General features: G+C 35.8%; 1 protein-coding gene and 1 long non-coding RNA gene across 5 annotated transcripts in view; one reads left to right on the top strand and one right to left on the bottom strand.

The window, feature by feature from the left end:
- The first annotated feature begins 1,518 nt into the window (after positions 1-1,518).
- LOC123565271 (deleted in malignant brain tumors 1 protein-like) overlaps positions 1,519-21,408 on the top strand; it is a 108,726-nt gene continuing 88,836 nt past the window's right edge. For both annotated transcript variants that reach the window (XM_053550153.1, XM_053550154.1), the window contains exons 1-2: positions 1,519-1,906; positions 15,153-15,310. In XM_053550153.1, coding sequence (XP_053406128.1) covers positions 1,828-1,906; positions 15,153-15,310 — 237 coding nt within the window. In that variant the 5' untranslated portion in view covers positions 1,519-1,827. The remainder of the gene's footprint in view (positions 1,907-15,152; positions 15,311-21,408) is intronic.
- LOC128559096 (uncharacterized) lies at positions 8,535-10,914 on the bottom strand. 3 transcript variants are annotated; one of them, XR_008372162.1, is made up of 3 exons: positions 10,810-10,914; positions 10,241-10,350; positions 8,535-8,596 (listed from the first exon to the last, which is right to left on the bottom strand). It is a non-coding gene; the product is annotated as an uncharacterized LOC128559096 (long non-coding RNA). The 3 variants fall into 3 exon arrangements; XR_008372161.1 differs by lacking the exon at positions 10,810-10,914 and adding an exon at positions 10,610-10,768; XR_008372160.1 differs by lacking the exon at positions 10,810-10,914 and having other exon boundaries at positions 10,241-10,792.

Below are 21,408 nucleotides of genomic sequence, written 5' to 3'. Positions count from 1 at the left end.
TACCCACTATGTTGGTTTTCTCATGGCGCGGCTCATATGTAACAGGGTTTATAAATATAAGTTCGTTTCCTCAGTGTGTTTATTCGACGTTTTATTGTGTAAGTGACATTGACTTTCATATCGACTAATATATAGTAGAGAAATTGAGATTTCATATTTTAAGAGGTAGTAGTATGTGTAGGATGCTCTTCTGTATATAAGTAATATGCAGTCGTACAAGTTTAGCTGCACCAGTAACACCGTTACTACACGTTTTAAGGTAATGGACCCGTAATGACAATCCAAAAAAAACGTTATTTCGATATTTTTCGGTATTTACGGAAAGTTGTGTGCGTTGAGTCAGATTTTACGGCCAGAGAGTTCCGAATTGCTTATCGAGAATACGTAATCACACGGAAATTGCCGATTGTCATTACGGATCCACTACCTTAAACGAGTATTTTAACACTGATTCATTCTATTGGGCAATTTTAGCAGCCGCTTAATATTATGTAACGTACGCGTACATATACGAGTGTAAGATTGTAACGCCTGTTTACTTGTTTGTTACTGGGATCTACGTTGGGTTTAGACCCTTGCTTTGGGTGTAGAGATTCTTCATGTGGGGAAGCAATCCAGCTGGCTTCCGGAAGGTTCTTACCAGGTGCCCGGCCTTGTCTTAAACAATACTTGGAGACGCAACAGGGTTCTTCCTTCACCACCAACAGATAAAAGAATCGCATATGGTGCCGGTGTGACTCTTAACCTCCACCCCCGCCCCCGCCCCCGCCCCCACCCCCACCCCCCAAAAAATGGATAAAAGAAATAGTATTTGTTTTATTACTAGAAAGCGCGCAAAATGCCAGAAGATATCAGGCCAGACACGAACAAAAATAAAAGTGCACAGCGCAAAATCTGTTACATTTTCTTGAAATATTAGAGCGACAAGTAAACCTCCATTTCTTAAAAAACCGATCCCAGAGAAGGATGTCTCATAGAATGTAGATGTTTTTTTTTTCTCATATGGCGAGCTACGTTGACAGCTAACAATTTTTATTTCAAGACAATGCACTAATATTTAAAGTTCACAGTTGTTGGAAGTTTCAGTTACAGCGAAATGGCCTTTATGTTAATGCCCTTGAACATCTTTACCGTCATCATCATCATCAAAAACAAATTCATTCGGTGTTATTTCCTTTTCAATCTTTCGCAATCCATTTTGTATGTTTTCTTCCAGTTTTTAAAATGTTTAATTTAAGGAGATTCGTTGTAATAAATGACAAAGATATAGAGCAGCTAAAGGCTTAAAATGCTGCAATCCATCTTCATTTGCGCCGTTCTTTTTCTTCGTAAAAAACTTTGAAACAAAAACGTTTAGAATATGAATTTGTTTATAATGTAATTACAAACGCGCATTCAAATGGAGTACCACGCTGTAAATCTGTTTTGAGTACACGGAACGTTTTACGCAACGTTGCCTCCGTAAAACCCTGTATGAACTAGAATGTACTTAATATAACGCGTGCATACGCCATTTCAGACGTTTTTGTTAAGCGTAAGACGTTGACATATGACAGTGTACAACTGTGTTCAGCTAGAGTCATTTGTCCAGGTTTTAACAAGTATATGGGCATATATAGTTGTTACACAACTGAATGACTTTACATGCCTTAAGCTTTGATATTTTTGTTTGTGTCTGCTTTTCTTCAACGGAGTTCGCCAAGGAGGTGTTTTTGTTCGTGTGTTGTTTTGTGTATTTAGCATTCTTTCTGGATGTATCCATTTAAAGGGTGATGAATAGATAATTGTTTGAAGTTTATATCCGAGTGAGTTTTCTCCTATTTAAGAATGTCATCGAAATCCAAAATGGGTTATTTAATAATTCCGGCGATACTTTTAGCAAATTGTCGGATAATTATGTCTGCAGGTTAGTAAAAATTTGGTTATATTTTTCTTGATATATATAAATAACAGTCATCATCTGTACTTTGTCTGTTTATTTCCATGTAGCAAAAACATCATCTGGTCGTTGTCGAACAAAATAGCAACCGACCAACAAAAATGTAAACATGTATCATTACGCATTTGTGGTGGACGGATAGCTCAGTGGTTTGCACACTGGCCTTCCAATCCTGAGGTCGGGGATTCGATCCCCGGCAGCTACTCGGGAATTTTCAGAAACGCTTTTCAGTGTTTCCCACCCAGTCCTTGCGTGTATCAGTGCTATACACTGGGCACGTTAAAGAACCAGGCTGTCTATTCGCAACGAGCTAGGCTAAGTTAGCCGGACAAGCCTGTATCTGATTTCTGATCTCTCTGTCGTGGGGGCTTTGTCTCACTCTGTCCCTCTGGTCAGATCGCTCTGTGTCTGTACTAGTAGAGGATGAATTATGCGCCCTGTGTGGCTGCATTTGAACTATGTAAAGCGCCTTTGAACGTGAAATTGATCATGAAAAGGGCGCTATATAAATCTGGTATAATAATAATAATAATAATAATTTCCTTTATATCGCGTTTAACGCTGTTTTCTGGTAAGTGTATAAGTTTACTGCTTGTTTAGACTACCATCTAAATGCGGACAACCAGTTTTTTGTAAATGTAATTTTGGCAAAGAACATTTATCTTGAAAGGGTAATTGGATAGTCCATCTTAGAAAAGTGGACCGGTAATTCATTCACCTATTTTTACCTGGCAAAGCGGAACGTCTTGTTTCACAACGTAAAATGGGGATTACTAGTCTCCACTTACAGATGTAGGGATAACAATTACAATATCACATGTGTATTGTGCAACCAATGTTAAAAATATAGCTCTATGTAACTTAAGGAAAGGGCAGCCGCAACTGAATGTTAGAACACAAATGAAATTAGTTAAACTGTTAAGGAAAATCTTTGTTTAATCGTTTCTAGTTTAAATAGTGAATACATCCTGTCAGCAACCAGGCATTTCCGAATTATAGATCACTTATCGGTCCCAATTCGCTGCGCTTCGCTTTTGAAAAACTTAATTCTATTAGAAGATCAGTAAATTATGTATAACGTATACGTCCGAACGCGTTAAATGATTCTGGGTCACATTGATATGCAGTTTTCGGATATATGAGCCGCTACATGAGAAAACCAACATAGTGCATTTGCGACCAGCATGGATCCAGACCAGGATCCATGCTGTTCGCTAACGGTTTCTCTAATTGCAATAGGCTTTGAAATGCACTATGTTGGTTTTCTCATGGTGCGGCTCATTTATTGACAAGCGCATAAATCATACTTTTTCACTACTGTGATATCTCGCCGCTGTATCTGGTCGTTATTATTGTTTTAAGGGAAAGAACAATAGGTTAGATGATAGGGATCTAGCTGTAAACATGTCTTGATGAATGTGTTACTTCAAAACCTGGACATTTGAATTTACAGTCAGGTCTTCGTCAATCGCCCAACAAAATTAACTACAGCTCCTGAACAACTGTTTTAGAATTTTACGACATAATTTATGTCAAAGAAAATAAATGAAGATCAAGTTTACGTTTGACTAAACCTTAGACCATATAAATGGAAATTACGGCTCTGTTTTACGTGTTCAGAAACAAATAAACGTTTGTACTTACAGCATCTGTTCGACATCTTACCAAACAATACGAAAACACTAATGACGCATGCTAATTTGTGCAATAAAAATGTCAATGTCAGTAGTGTTTGTTAGCGTAAAAACAAAAATGATAATATATTTATTATTTCCCATAAGTATATCTCATTCACTTAATACAATGTATAATGCAATGATGCGTTGCATTATACTGACATTAATTGTGTTCTTTGATAGAAAACAGTTTTTGAAACGGAAACAAATCCTTTCAAGGAAAGTGATAATGTATTTGTTATATTGCCATCGGTTACCGACTAAAGTTTCGCAGCAGTTCAAGTCAGCTCAATGACTTGTTCGTCGGTATCCGGTTCTCAAGAAAATATATACGACACGTCCCATACATCCTGGTGCAGTTTTGTAAACGGTAAGCCAACATTTTTAAAGCAAGAGGAATGGTAAAGTTTAGATGAGTTTCCGGTTTAAAGAAAATTCAGTCTGGGTAGAGACAAGTGTTCTTTTTCGACGGATTTTTGCTTTTCAAGGTTTTCCACTTTTAAAATGTTTCAGCTTTTCTGTAGTTTCCGTTTTAGAGGTCTTTACGCTTTCCATGGATTTTCAGTTTAGTGGAGTTATCGCTTTTCAGGGTGTCCGGTTTAGAGAGGTTTCCACTTTTCAGTGTTTCCCGTTTAGAGGGGTTTCCATTTTTGGGTTTTCTAATTTAGAAAGGTTTCCACTTTTCAGGGTATCCAGTTATGAGAGGTTTCCGTTTTACAGGGTTTCCCATGAAGAGGGGTTTCCATTCTCAGGGTTTCCAGTTCAGAGAGTTTTCTGCTTTTCATGGGTTTCCGGCCCGAGGTGTTCTACTGTAGATTGTTTACGGCCTACTTGTGAAGTATTAACCTTAACTGTCGTACAATGAGTTTCTAATATGATTACTATGGCTAAGGCTTAGGGCTTCTGCTGAACGGTTATTAATGCGTTTTGCATGAAAATAATACATATTAAATATTCAATTACCATAAGAAAAACCTGAGAAAGTGATTTGCATGAAAATGCATCTTGCAGGTATTTAATAATGCATTTGCTGATAGCTTGATAAGTGAAAGATAAGCATGAAGTTAAGCTGTCAAACTATCATAGCTGTATGACAATGGTCTGTTTCAAATAATTAGTGGGCACGCCTGTCAAGAATATATCCATACATCAGTAAAAATGTGGTATATACACACTATGAGACCAACAAATGGTGTGGTTGATTCGTGACGGCTTTTTTTAGCTCACCTGAGCTGAGTTTTTCTGATCATTCGATGTCCGGCGTCTGTCTGTCTGTCGTCTGTCTGTCCGTCAACATTTAGCTTGTGTATGCGATTGAGGCTGTATTTTTCAACTGATCTTCATGAATTTTGGTCAGAATGATAACCTTGATGAAATCTAGGCCGAGTTCGAAAATGGGTCATCTGGGATCAAAAACTAGGTCACTAGGTCAAATCAAAGAAAAACCTTGTGTATGCGATAGAGGCTGTATTTTTCAATTGATCTTCATGAGTATTAGTCAGAATGATAACCTTGATGAAATCTAGGTCGAGTTCGAAAATGGGTCATCTTGGGTCAAAAACTAGGTCACTAGGTCAAATCAAAGAAAAACCTTGTGTATGCAATAGTGGCTGTATTTTTCAATTGATCTTCATGAATATTGGTCGGAATGATAACCTTGATGGAATCTAGGCCAAATTCGAAAATGGATTATCTCGGATCAAAAACTAGGTCACTAGGTCAAATCAAAGAAAAACCATGTGTATGCGATAGAGGCTGTATTTTTCAATTGATCTTCATGAATATTGGTCAGAATAATTGCCTTGATGAAGTCTAGGCCGAGTTCAAAAATGGGTCATCTGGGGTCAAAAACTAGGTCACTAGGTCAAATCAAAGAAAAACCTTGTGTATGCAATAGAGGATGTATTTTTCAGTTGATCTTCATGAAATTTGGTCAAAGTGATTGCCTTGATGAAATCTAGGTCGAGTTTGAATATGGGTTATCTGAGGTCAAAAACTAGGTCACTAGGTCAAATTAAAGAAAAATCTTGTGTATGCGATAGACTGTTTTTTTCAATTGATTTTTATGAAATTTGGTCAGAATGATTGCCTTAATGAAATCTAGGTAGAATTTGAATATGGGTCATCTGAGGTCAAAAACTAGGTCATTTGGTCAAATCAAAGAAAAAACTTGTGTATGTGATAGAGGCTGTATTTTTCAGTTGATCTTCATGAATTTTGGTCAGAATGATTGCCTTGATAAAATCTAGGTCGAGTTTGAACATGGGTCATCTAGGGTCAAAAACTAGGCCATATCTAAGAAAATGCTTGTTTTATCGCAAGAGACCAATTTTTTGGTCCTATCTTAATGAAAATTGGTCAGAATATTTGTTTCCATGAAATCACTAGGCCAAACATGTTTTACACTGTTATGGTGTGTTTCTTAGGTGAGCGACCTAGGGCCATCTTGGCCCTCTTGTTTCGTTTATTTGTGTTTTTTTTTTCTTCTTCTTCTTAATGCATGATATCTACATACATCATATTTATATTTCACATTATGACAACTGTATAAAAGTACATAACAATTCTAACATAATTTGACGGGACAATTTACAATGTTATATTGATATAACTCCCAACATTAAATTTATACATACTTAAGACTGGAAAATGTTTGCAAATCTGTTTATAAGACTGCCGTAAAATAATGAATAGTATAAACTGCTTTATTTTATTTTTTTTTTTTTATAGTATAAAAACAATCGCATAAATGCGCAAATTAAACTGTTTTAGATTCTGTTCAGTTAAGATTAGATCTGAAGCCACATCTAAATGACATTCACTGAACTTAGTATGGATCAATGCACGTTAGAGAAATGCTTTGATTATTTTTGTCTTACTTTAGCAAACCACCATACCTTTGAATTTGTAATGATCATTTATACTAATTAAGCATGCAAAATTTTATGACGTCTTTAAAGTGTTTGTTATATAGCTAATTGGGGCATTAATTTGCCCAAAGACAATTATTCAAAATAACATATCAATAAAATGTGTACTGTACGTCCGCTTATTTTCATGCTAAAAAACATTTTTACTGGATCGCGCTAGTTCACATTTTTATTTCATTTTTATTAGGACAATTAATTTGTTTATTAAATGGAAACAAAACTGCTCTAACGATATAAAACAGCTGTGAGAGGAAATGAAACAACGCAAAATCTGGAAATGGACCTCCAGTAAGAAAATATGAGACCCCACCATTAGATAAGGTAGCAGGGTACACCGTCAATATTTGTTATAATTAGAACTTCGTGATTTTGGATGTCTGTAAATTAAGGTGAGAGATAATGATTGTTAATTCTTTAGAAAATTTATACAGTCGACACATGTAAAATTCCGATGTCAGTTGTAAAACTAACTGCTGGTAGCTTTGTATGAATCAATGAGGCACCTTTTCGCGGAAAATTCAAATCACGGAAGGGTTCTGTGCTTGTTGATTGATACTCAGGAACATTTTCGCTATTTTGTGGAAAAAAAATGAGCTGGATGGGTCCCCATTCCGTTTATATCCCGAAGTTCAGTAAGGACTATTAAATTGAGAAATGCAATATAATTTGGTATTGTTCTTGCAGTGGAATCATTGCAGGCTGTTCAAAAAGTGCAAAATTGATGATTTTGGCATGCTATTTTTCATGGATAGTGTAACACTTTCGTTTTGATAACTTTCTTTATTCTTGTATGAGAATCCTGATCTTGCCATTAATTAAAAGTACAAAACATGCACGCAATTTATAAAATGGCCACCCTGATTCTGCCATAAGGGAAGTGTAATATTGCGACTCGCGACATGTAAGACTGTCCGTGCCAAAAAATTTCGAATCTAAGTGCACCCTGCTACCTAAAAACGAAAATACGAGTTGTGTCCGCTGAAACAGCCTTCCCTCCACGTATGTTTATTAAAGACGGGTTAGGGGCAGGATCGGAAGGGTAAAAAATTAGATCCCCGGATGAGGTATTTGAACCTTTTTACAGTTATGAATTGCGTGTTATTTAATGTTCTGAAATTATTTTGTGTGTGAAAGTTGTCACATTATGTGTGATACTGTTATAAGAAATCTAATAACACAAAGTAACCAATTAACGGTTCCAAATACCTCGTGCTTATGGCGATCAAAACACGTGCACAAATAAGTTAGTTGTCTTTGCGCATAATGGCTGATTAAAATAGATTTCGAGCTGAATACCAAAGTTTGCATACACATTTATAGTTTATTATTTGACCAATTTGCTGAAAACACACACAGTTTAAAACTTTCATTTCTATAGTGCAATGTTAAAGAAAAGAATTCGACATATTGATGCATTAAACGCATTTCTATTATAAACTGCAACTGTTGTGGGATTCGGGTTCATGTTTGAACTTGATGCTTATGGACATGACGGTGACGTCACTTTGGATCCTGTTGACAATGCAATATATCAGAAAAAAATAGCAAAAATAGCAAACGTTGTAATATATCTAGATAGAACCCGAATAACAGGATAGTGTTAGACCCAGGATGGTGAGTAAGCATCATACCGACATGTTGGAGCGTGTAGTAGGCATCATATATTGGACATGGCGTTTGATAGACTCTTTGGCTTTCGAAAAATTAAATTACTAATTTTTACAATTAGTGTTCTATGAACTTTTTTCACTTGTTCATCTTTTTCTGTTTTCTTTCTTTCCTTTTATTTTGGCCAAATATCAATAAACTAGTAAACGATGAACGATAGTAAAGATGCAAAATTGTAAAACACTTTCATGTGAGAAACTGCAATTCCGAAAAACTAAACACTGTACAGTTTGAAGACTTGGGATGACATAAAACACCTGCCGAAAGTAGACGTTTAACAAGCGTTTTAACTAAGGTAGCAGATGGCGGTTTTTTCTAGTACTTCAGACTTCCGAGCGATGTGGCCAAGTCAGACGGCTTCCGATATCTTACGAGATGCAGACCTGAAAATAAAAAGATACCGGTTTACATCTTACTTGAAGAAGAAATAAAATACATAGTAAACTTCATACAAAGCATAGATTTTTAAATCCACAAGCCACCTGAAAGATAATTTCAGCCCGCGAAAATACATGACATTTCAGCCCAAATTAGCCATATCTCCAACTGGCCTTAAAATGTTAGGGGAATGGATAGAGACAAATGGCCACTTGCATTCTGTACTCAGTTTCAAGTATTACTTGCAGAGCTGGACAAAAATACCTGTCAACCGATTACTTTTTTCACTATTTTCAACTGTGTGAGGCCTATAAGACATTTGACAGTTCACGAGACGCTCAATGCTGATAGTGGCATATATGCATTTCAAGCAGTTATATGAAAATGATGCCATCAAGCTTACATTCGCATCTGCCAGAATTTCTGCAACATACCATTCTTAAACTTGTTAATCACAAACTCACATCAACAAATATTTCAAACATCAAAACTGCCTTCACTTCAAGGTTTTATCTCTAATGACAGATTTTGACCCTGGCCAATTCGAATCTGTGGCTGGAAACTACCAACTGCTACCTTAAGGACCAAGACATGCATCTCCATGGACTGTCTGGCACCTGATTCTAAGAAAATGATCTATGACAAATAAAATCTTACCAATATTTAAACAATGCTTTGTTCTTCTTGCAAATTGCACATGTCCAAACAATGTCTACAATATTGTGGATTTGGCCCCATTTTACACACATATTTCTTACTGCATCTATCTTTCTGACATTAAAAAAAAGACTTACCTACTATTACATGATGGCCATAAATGTACTGTATTAGCATTGTGCACAGCCCTGCATACTTGAGGAACAGAATTAAAAGCAGCACAGCTTACTTACCCAAGACTAACTGTACTTCAAATCCGCAAGCTCAGGAAAAGCCGCCCCTGTTTACAAGTACTTTTTCATATTACCTTACATACAGTAAGTATAAAATAGCTTTAAATAAATATTTTACAATGCACTTTTGTTGTTGTTGTTGTTTTTGTTGTTGTTGTTGTTGTTGTTGTTGTTGTTGCCAAACTTACCTATTTTAACGAATTCGAGCAATCTCCCAGTACATCTCCGAGAAACCGTATCTTCTCTTAATTAAAAACAAATATCTGCAAATGTTCCCTCACTCCAGGACCTTAAATGCACCCAAGATGTATCCACTCTCTACACTTTTCTTCTGTCGTCATGTCCTGACACCGATAAAGCCACAATAGAAATTTGTAAGAACTAAAATCATACCTGCCACTCGAGAAATATCTTCGAAAGAAATATCACCACAGAATCCAGTTCCGAGCCTTGTGAAACAGCCATGTGTTTACAAAATGCCAAAAAGTTGCACCTATATTTCCTTTAAATAGTCCTTCTTCCTTTAAATTTGATATAAACTACAAAAGAAATGTGTTTCCCGCTAGAAATTTTAAGAAAACCCTACACTACAAACAAAAATAAGATTTACTTACCCGGTAAAATCAGAGTTACCTCCCCTTAACTTCTACCATATCAAACAACATCTGTCTATGTTATGAATCCATTCAGCTCGGATTTTTAAATAACACATACTGGAGAGCTTGAACAACACAAAAGAAAGCATGAAATAGTACTTACAAAAATTGACAAATGTCTTAAGGTAGCAGATGGCGGTTTTTTCTAGTACTTCAGACTTCCGAGCGATGTGGCCAAGTCAGACGGCTTCCGATATCTTACGAGATGCAGACCTGAAAATAAAAAGATACCGGTTTACATCTTACTTGAAGAAGAAATAAAATACATAGTAAACTTCATACAAAGCATAGATTTTTAAATCCACAAGCCACCTGAAAGATAATTTCAGCCCGCGAAAATACATGACATTTCAGCCCAAATTAGCCATATCTCCAACTGGCCTTAAAATGTTAGGGGAATGGATAGAGACAAATGGCCACTTGCATTCTGTACTCAGTTTCAAGTATTACTTGCAGAGCTGGACAAAAATACCTGTCAACCGATTACTTTTTTCACTATTTTCAACTGTGTGAGGCCTATAAGACATTTGACAGTTCACGAGACGCTCAATGCTGATAGTGGCATATATGCATTTCAAGCAGTTATATGAAAATGATGCCATCAAGCTTACATTCGCATCTGCCAGAATTTCTGCAACATACCATTCTTAAACTTGTTAATCACAAACTCACATCAACAAATATTTCAAACATCAAAACTGCCTTCACTTCAAGGTTTTATCTCTAATGACAGATTTTGACCCTGGCCAATTCGAATCTGTGGCTGGAAACTACCAACTGCTACCTAAATAATATACATACCAACAAGTGAACCTAGTCTAAAAACTGGTTTACGTTAACTAACAATTAGCATTTGATTAATCGAAAGACATCTGTCATTTGAAAAGACACAATAACAGCCGTGATTACGTTAGTATCCGCTATCGATCAAAATATTAACAATTCTAATTAATTTTGTTGAATTTAATTCTAAAACTTTTGTTTATAATTTCTGCATATATTTTGTGAATATATGTGACACAGAACACACCCAAAACGAAGAGTTTGAACGGTAGAGTCCTTAGATAAATGTGTTTGTGACGCTATTTAGGTTGGGCCAAGGTAAAAGAGATGTTTGATTCCAAATTTCAATTTTATAGTTGCGCACTAAAACTATCATGAAGGTGATGACAAAAATATCCTTTATGTTTGTTTTATTCATAACCGAAGTATACTAAATGCTATTAAATATTGTTGTGTATACAGTCATTATTTATTTTTGGTGTGAAGTAACTTTCTAATATGAAAAAATGCTAATTTCTCTTAATTAAAGCATGACCCTATACTGACACCATGCCAGCAATACAGGCACCGAGAACGAGTGATACATTTTATATGCTGTTCAACATTTTCAGAATCAAAATGATATAGCAGAATTCTGCGGTGATTATCAAATAAATCAATATGAAAAAAAAAACAAAAAAAAAACGATTGCAAATGTAAAGAATAAAAACTGTGATAATGCAAGAAGCAGCTGGAAATGAAAGGCGTTCATGATGACATTCGGCCTTAACCCTATTAAGATGTACCTATATAACCACAGTTTATTCCTAAAGAAGAAGTGCATAATGTTATAACTCGGTTAAACATTAATATTTGCTAGTACTTTGCAGCATGATCAGAGACGCACCCACTTGGAAAAATATTGTTGGTGATGTTTACTCTGAAGTGGCAAATGTACTAACAGCCACGGAAAGGAAGTATATCCTCACCAAAGGTGTCGTCTGCAGGGGTTTTATTTCCTGTAATATTTGTTTCGAATTTCGAATTTTGTTTACTTCACTTTTTGACCTTTCTTTGTGCTAAAATGTATATGCAAAAAGAACGCCGTTGACTTTAATTGTGAATGCATTTCTAAAGCAAAAAGTATAAATTTTTGACAATGTTATGAATTACATTTAAGTTTGTAAACATAATTAGAAGTCCCGTCACGTTTAAGCCTCTTCGGCTGAAATATGATTGATAATCAGGTTGTTCTGAACTTTTCATTTTAAAATTTTAACTGATGATAAATTTACCCTGCAGATTTAGAAATGTTCATAAAGATTTTGTGCACATTCAAATTAATCTAGTGATTTGCTTACGTCCGCCAGTTCGTCATCACGCGCATGCCTGAACATTTTGTATGTTTAAGTTCACAAATATTATTATTCACAACCATTATTTACTGGAACTGAATTTTTTTTTCAAATGTGATCCCACACGTTGTGCATATTTACACGGAGAAGGCAAATGTTGCCAGGGTCAATGTTTGCTGTTAGTTTTGTGGAGGGCGTCCTTGTTCATGAATACTTTTCTAGTTTATTTCTTATACTTGGTCTCTTACTTTGAACAGCCAGGTCTAGGGGTCCGTTTCATCACCATTCTGGATACTTTGAATCAAGAGCGCCATATTTTCAGTTTGCAGTATCTAAATATATATTTCTAACTCTATTCTGTCAGTTATTTTCGGAGCTGTCTGTATTTGTCGGAAACACATTCCTTTAAAATTTCATCCGAGTAACACAAAAAAATTCCACCTTGAATCAGTCGAAGTCTCTTATTACCATGGAGATTTCCAAAACTTTCAAATATCAAACACACCATACAAACTAGAAGCCAGAGAAAAGAATACCATAACATCACAGACACGTTCTAAAAGATTCTCACAGTCGAAATTGCAGGAAGTAAATCATCTAATCGTGGTGCAGAGAAGATCTGACAAGTTTGATGTGACTGAAATACTGGATAAAAAAGAAATTGACGTTTTGACAGATTAACCCGATTAAAGTTGTACAAAGATAATAATAGGACGAGATCAGTCAATGACATGAATAAAACAATAGCTGAGTATACACAGTAGGCCGAAAATAATTAGAGTGGTTAAAATGGAAATGAAAATACTTTGAACACTCGCTACCATTTGCATTTTGATTTTTTTATTCACTGTATTATGCTGCTTCGTATGACCACATTCATTAAGTTACACGTGTAATAATTACCGGCTTAATTATTGAATAAGTAATTAAGTATGACGAAATATGCTTGTATTGTTTACTTTGTAGTCTGGTTATTAACTAAATATTCATTTAATTCTAATCTTAAAATATTTTCTTGATTTCTATTTTTAAGATCACTTTTAATATCCCCTGACTCTGATTACGTATTGCATTTTGAGGGAAAAAATGGGCATAATTAAAGAAAATCTTATAACATCCTGAAATTTCTCTTATGAACAAAACTCAAGCGTCACATGATGCACGAGATTCAAAGATAACAGTGCTTTATTTTGAACACTACATATCAAGATGTGATAGTGTGTTATTCATTCTAAAAACCTTCCCTTTTATTACACTTGATATTGAAATAAACATCCAGGTGACAATACCCGGAGGCAGTAGATGTCGACATCGCAATACCGGTCACCTGTTAACAATATATGTTACCAATACCAAATAGCTGTTGTCTCCCCTGATATCGATTTTCTGCAATATCGGTCATGAGGTCAATTCTTCCTCATGCCATGAGGCGGCCGTGTTAAGTCGAGTGCTCCAGTGATTTGTTCCGGCAACTGTCACTGAGCACACTTTTTATAATAATACCCCGGGTAATTTTCAATTCCAAACCCCTGTACCGCGACAAGCGTTCCACTGAGTCCATCTAAATCAAATGAGTTCTTTCTATTCCAGCATTATACCCCCTTTCGAAGAGAAAAAAAAAGAACGTGGTATTCTTAATAATGCTAACGTTGTCATTCGGTAATTTATCGGGGTGTGAATTTGGGTATGATAAAACAAATTTCGCAGGCCTGTTTGTGTGGCATAGGATATTGTCAACTTTCAAAAAAGTAACACTCGGTTAAAACCTCGAGTGTTATTACTTGCATCAGGTTGACTATGTGATCCCAAATCTGCCTCTGCCTGTGTTATTTAAAAATTAGTCACAAAGTCTGCTGGGCATTTTTGCGAATTAAAGTCACGTGATGACACAAAATAAATGCCAAGTAAGTTCAAGAATTCGGTTTATTGTAATTTGAACACATTTATCATACTAAAAGTAGTTTTGATACTTTTTGCAATTTTTTTCTTATGATATTTATTAAAAGCGCCATGATGTCGGTATTAACTTAAAGAACGCAATGTTAAAGCGAAAATCATATGTCACTCAAAACTTGCGTTAAAAGAAAAAAAAATGCATACCAATTTATTTGTTAAATTTACAGCATGCTCCTTGCACAGCAATACATCATTATATAACGCAAGACTAAGCAATATGACATATCCTAAGAGCAAACGCCTAGCATTTTTTACACATTGCTGTTTAGAGTTTAAAATTTATATGCCAAAATGATATCAAAATTAATGAGGTACTGTTGCTTTACTTAAGTTTTGACAGTCAGTTGAGGGTCTTACATTAGCAAACATGGCAATGGCAAGTGGCTACTATGCAACGGTTACGCTATTTTAATTCCATGTCAGTTTCATACGTATTCGTAAGAAGTTTACATTAACCCTTACCATGCTGAACTTGTCCATCTTTCAATTCGGACAGTACCTTTAACTGTCAAAAGAGGTGCTTATCCAAAAGATACTGGCTGAATAGTGAATAGTGCAGATCATGATCAGACTGCACGGATGTGCAGGCTGATCATGATCTACACTGGTCGCAAAGGCAGAACCAGTCGTGTCCAGCATGTTAAGGGTTAAAAATCTGCCAGATATTCATCCATATTGTAGTTTTGTATTCTGTTGTAAAGAAGAAAGAAAACTTCTAAAATCCATGTTTAATAATTGCAATAATGTATGTGTAAGTGATTCGTAAATTAAAGAAAGCTATAGATATTTTAGATTCAGTTTTGATCTTACGGGTAATCATTGACCAAAAGCGGTCCCTTGAAATATCGCTACCGACAGTCAGGGCTATGACCGATATTTTACACCTGTCTAAAGTTTTATTGTCTAAGTGGTTTTTGTTAATTACTTTTGCCTTCTTTTCAGCAAGTATCGCACGTTTAAGAGGTGGTGTCGACGGCCGGACTACTGGTCGGGTTGAAGTCTCTAGGAATGGAACGCACTGGGGGACGGTGTGTGATGATCTTTGGTCAGACAGGGAGGCTCAAGTTGTGTGCCGGCAACTTCACTTTCAGTGGGGAACTGTAAGTTGTCGTAGTGTTCTCTTCTTTATCCTTAAATGAAGCTTATTTCGATAACACATTATGATAATTAATCTAAATCGGTTAAAAATTATTTATTATTATTATACCAGATTTATATAGCGCCCTTTTCATGATCAATTTCACGTTCAAAGGCGCTTTACATAGTTCAAATGCAGCCACACAGGGCGCATAATTCATCCTCTACTAGTACAGACACAGAGCGATCTGACCAGAGGGACAGAGTGAGACAAAGCCCCCACGACAGAGAGATCAGAAATCAGATACAGGCTTGTCCGGCTAACTTAGCCTAGCTCGTTGCGAATAGACAGCCTGGTTCTTTAACGTGCCCAGTGTATAGCACTGATACACGCAAGGATTGCCTGGGTTCCTGACCAGTACACCTCTAGTTGGGTGGGAAACACTGAAAAGCGTTTCTGAAAATTCCCGAGTAGATGCCGGCGACCGAACCCCCTACCTCAGGATTGGAAGGCCAGTGTGCAAACCACTGAGCTATCCGTCCACCAGTTAAGACGATTCAATTCCGTGAGCGACCATTCATACGTAAGACCAGCAGTTAAGACGTTACGAAAGCCTGTACTAATTGTTTTGTTTTCGACAATACATACACATTATGCCCCCAGCCATATATCTTTTTTCAACAGCCATTGACAGTCATGCTACAATCTGTGTTATGGTAGGCCAATGCTGTCGTCTGCGCCATTTTGTCCGATGGAAATTTGATGTTGTTCTAATCCTGTTACCTTTTATTATTTATTTTGGTAATGAATTGAATACTTTTTATCACTCATGAATTATTTAAGACAAACCTCTTTAACTTGATCATGGGGAACTGTGAACTATACTTGCATAGTGACTTCCATGATTGTTTGTAACACCAGTGTGGCATCTTACCATGCGATCATGCGAAAATGCGCACTTTTTGAAAAAAAGTAACAATATACATTACATAGAAATTCTGACCAAAGACCATGTAAACATGTAAACTGATCAGGGTTGCACGAATTGTTCGTTTTCTAGATATCCCAGTTCACTAAACTATATTCACTCTAATAGGATGTAGTACTGTAATGGCGTTCCATAAGGTGATTTTATTGCAGAGGTTGTAGTAACTGCCCGGTTGTCCAGGATCAACCTTGGGACAATGTTTACTTGTTTTTGTTATAACCCCAATATCACTGTCACTCAAGCAAGCTTTGAACTTAAATCTTTACCAGGATAATTTGTGAGACTATTTAGGCCTTTTGTTATGTTAAGCTATAGGAGTTTCCTCCATGTTTCTACAACTGTTTGAGTGATAGAAATATATAATGTCAATATGCGGAATTTGTTTTGTTGTCTTCATCAAGGTAAACTCCTTAAAGTTTGCTGGTTTTTTTGGGGTTTTTTTTTGTTTTATTTGTTTTTTTAAATTATTTTTTAAAATAAGTCATTTTACTCTCGTCTGAGTTCCTTAAGGCACTTTAGCTCGGCTATTGGAGCTATTGGACTCGCCTATTCGTCGGCGTCGGCGTCCCGATTTGGTTAAGTTTTTGTATGTAAGATGGTATTTCAGTAACCACTTATGGGAATAGATGGAAACCTCTGTGAAGAACTACTTACATTGCACAGGTTCGATAACTTTGCTTTGCATTTTGCAAAATTATGCCCCTTTTTACTACCTGGCAATTTTTGGTTAAATTTTTGTGTGTAAGCTGGTATCTCAGAACCCGCTAATGGGAATGGATTGAAACTTCACACACTTGTTCACTGTGATGATCTGACATGCAGATCATTTTTACAGATGTATGTCCCTTTTCCGACTTAACAATTTTGGTTAAGTGTTTGTATGTAAGCTGGTACCTCAGTACCCGATGATGGGAATTGATTAAAACTTCGCACTTTTGTCCACTGTGATTATCTGACATGCATTGTACAGGATCCATAAATATATTTTTTTCAATTTTACAAAATTATGCCCTTTTTTGGACTTATATTTATTCTGTTGACAAGTCTGTTGAATTGTCGAGCGTCCTCCGACAGCTCTTGTTCCGACAACTCTTGTATATACTCAGTATACTGTATACATATATAGATATAATATCAATTTTGTTTCGCTTTCCGTACCATGCATATGTCTAGTATAATGTGGAACTTATCTAAATTGTTTAATGGATAGTTAATAACTATATAAATCACATACCTTTAAATGCAAAGTACAAAGCTACTTCGGGTTAACCTTCAAATGAGCAAGATTCATTGATTTGGTTTCCTCTATCGGTCATAAATTTTGTTACTGAGAGAAAAAATACAGTTGTCATCATACTGCATCAAGTGAACTTCACAATTTATATCTATTGATGCAACCTCTGAATTTTCAACACCAGTGTGCCCCAGTCAGTACACAATAGTGGGAAAATGAATCTCCATATCGTCTGAGGACAGAATATGGTAGTTGTGGAAGCGAGGCAGGGATGTGGGTGGGAAGCTTGCAGTAACCCTTAGAATAGATTCTAGTTTTTTTTTTGCATACCAACTGGAAAACTCCGTCTTAAACCTCGGGTGTAAGATGACTCTCGTGCTGTAAATGACGTATAATGTACTACATCTGTATAGTAGATTTGTTTAGTAATAATTATGTTTACGTAAAATAGAATAAAATCAGATACATTGATAGTTTCTCTTTGATCTTTACAATATTTCTCGATTAAAAAAAAAAAACACGTCATTTTACAGAATAAACATAACGTTTCACTGCAGATGATAAAACAGAACCGGAACTATTACATTGTTTTCGTCTTTGTAACGTCATGACGTACTTCCTGTTTACGCTACTATAAGAAAAAAGTGCTGTAGGACAATCATTTGTTTGAATTTATTTTTACTATCATTTGTTGACTATGGCATGCAAGAAAAAGATTCAGTCACTGGTGGTAGGTGCAGATGGAAATACTCGGTTCTCGGGTAACTGTTTAAGCGGTAACTCGGCAGAACCTTACCAGTTAGCCTTGTTACCGCTTAAACAGTTACCCTCGAGCCGGATATTCCCATCTGCACCTACCACCAGTGAAGGAATGTAACAGTTATAATACTGGAGCAGAATTCTACTGCTGGTAGATCCATACGATTATTCGTGACGGACAACTAAATACCTTGACAGGTTTCTAATTCAAAAACAAAAACTCAGGCTGAAACTTTCATGCATGACTTAAGACAAGAGGAGAATTGGAAAACGCTTGAAGATAGAAGGCGCGATCATAGAATTATTATGTTTTTCAAAATGTGCAGAGGCACCGCTCCTTCGTACCTGATCAGTCTCGTCCCTCCAGTCGTTAATTCAGTTTCCAACTACAGCCTTCATAATTCCGATGATCTCCGCTCGGTGGCATCTCGCACATCGCAATACTTCAATTCCTTTCTTCCTTTGACTGTGCACAAATGGAACGATCTTTCGGATGACATCAAAAATGCACCGTCGCTTAGTCAGTGAGTTAAAGAGGCGTCTTAAGGCCGACCAACGTCAAACTCCCTCTTATTATTACTGTGGAAGTAGAAGAGCACAAATTCTTCATGCTAGACTTCGTATGAAATGTAGTGGACATAGTTATCATCTGTTCTTACGAAATATTATTAACGCTCCGCTTTGTCATTGCGGGCAACCCGAGACCAGCTCACATTTTTTGTTTGAATGTAGACTGTATTACCTTCCTCGGCATGTTATGTTAACTTCTATTGGTAATTTCACCCAGTCTATCACTGTTAACACCTTACATTATGGTGATACTTCTCTGTCTGATACTGACAACAGACAAATCTTCACAGATGTTTAACAATTTATCCTTGGGAGCCATAAGTTTACTTGACTTGCGATCTGAACCCAACACTGTTCTGATAAGTCTCTCTCTCCAGACAACAAAACTGCTAAGTATATAAAGCTAGGAGTGGTTTGGGGCAGCTGAGCTTTTCCTCTACATTTCTTCTCCCTTCCCTTTTATTCTAATGAATATAGTTTCTTATGCAGTATTTTATACCGTCACCTTTATGGTTACCTAATTTTGCTAAAATATTCTAAATACCGATAAAGCAATATACTAGTACTTTAATTCCATCTTTACCTTCCATTTTTGTGCATTTTGTTGTGTTCGCTTTTTTTTTTGTTTGTTTTTTTTTTTGTGTTTTTTTTTTTCCTTTTTGCTTTTTCCTTTCCATGAACATTCTCATGTTCCATGAATAACTAAGCATGTGTTACACATAAGTATATCAGCCATCCATAAGTATTGTAAATATTATCTTTCCGGAGGTTGACTCGATAAGTATTCCTATACTTAATAATAGGTCAATATCATATTGCTTGTCAACGGTTGTTATGTCTGTATGTATACTATATGTATAATTGTATCTTGTGTAACATTTGCAATAAAATATTCTTAAACTTAAACTAAACTTTCATGTTTACATTTATGATATAGCATATGCAAATATTCAATTCAGGGTTTCTTGGGTTAGATAACACCTATTAATTGAGCATCTTGATATTTGTCTGTAAGATAATTAAGAATGCAAACACACGTAGTGACCTTTAACGTTTGTACAATAAATGAATGTCAGAAGAAAATGTGTGTATCACATTTTGCAGACATGACTAAAACAGCAGTTAAACTAAAAAGTATATATCAAAGTGTCACTTCAAGCAAACGTGTCTTTACATTTTGGCCTAAAATCACAAGCAATGTTGATTTGTCGACAGCCAGACCAGGGGCCGTATTCATAAAGCATCTTAAGTATAAGTTTTTACTTAAGTTGAAGATTGTACTTAAGTTTGTGGTGATTTCAGCTTAAGTCTAAGTAAAAAACTTAAGTCCTATTCATAAAACGGCTTAAACTTAAAATACGTAAGAAATGACTTAAGTCAGAAAACTAAATAGCGTCGTGAGTACGATTAAAGTGTTGTTTTTCAGATAAAAGCACTTTAAACATAATTGTGCATGCTGTATCTGTCTGAAATTAATGTTATTTTCTTTAATGTTTTCGTCCACAATAAAAGCCAAGAATTACTTATTAAGTTGTTTTATGAATAACAAATATACTTAAGTAAAATAAATTTCTTACTTAAGTAATACTTAAGTAAATAATCAATTTCTTATACTTATACTTAAGATGCTTTATGAATACGGCCCCAGATCTATGGTCCTTGACTTAGGCAAAATATGCATAAAAAGGGTCTAGAAGTTCGTGTCGCAAAAAGCATTTGACCTAGGATTATGAAACATTACATGAATATTATTTAGCATGTGAAGTTGTACATCTTGGGTTTTGTTAGAGATTTCATTTAGTCGGAGGTGTCATTTAGTCATTTAGTTAGAGGTGTGGCCATTGACTAAGTCAAAATATGCGTAAAAGGACACAAACGTTTGTGTCGCATGTATCTTTAAACGTATTTGACCTAGGGTCTTGAAATATAAAAGGAATTATTCAGCATATGAAGTTGTGCATCTGAGTTTTGTTCGGGATTTCTATCTGTCAGCCCAGAGCTATATATGACCCTTGATTAAGTCAAAAATATGCATAAATGACACACAAGTTTGCTTTGCTTGTAACTCAAAATGTATTTGATTTAGAGTCACAAAACATTAAAGGATTGTTCTATAGCATATAAATTGAAATTGTGCACCTGATGTTTTGTTTGGGATTTCACTCGGCTAGACCAGAGTTATGGTCCTTGACTTAGTGAAAAATACACATGAAGTGCTTGAAAGTTTGTGCTGCATTTGTCTTAAAAATATTTCACCTATAGAGTCATGAAATCATGTATAGTTTATACAGGAAGTGTGTGAATCGGTATCCTAAGGACACACATCTAGCTCGTATATTCACCTATATAATAGGGTTATCATAATAGTAGCGCGATCTGGGATGCTGTATTCGGCTTGAGTGGATTTTTGCCAGATCGGATCTCACGAGGCGCGCAAGCGCCGAGTGTGACCCAACCTTGCAAAATCCACGGGAGCCGAATACAAAATCCTAGATCTAGCTACTGTAATAATGACCCTTTTATTATATAGCTCCACCTTTTTGTTTGTTGTTTTGTTATTTAAGGAAAT

Source organism: Mercenaria mercenaria, chromosome 8 (assembly GCF_021730395.1).
Source record: "Mercenaria mercenaria strain notata chromosome 8, MADL_Memer_1, whole genome shotgun sequence".
Lineage (NCBI taxonomy): Eukaryota > Metazoa > Mollusca > Bivalvia > Venerida > Veneridae > Mercenaria > Mercenaria mercenaria.
Note: the sequence above shows the minus strand (reverse complement) of the source record. Positions and strands in the feature narration are given on the sequence as shown.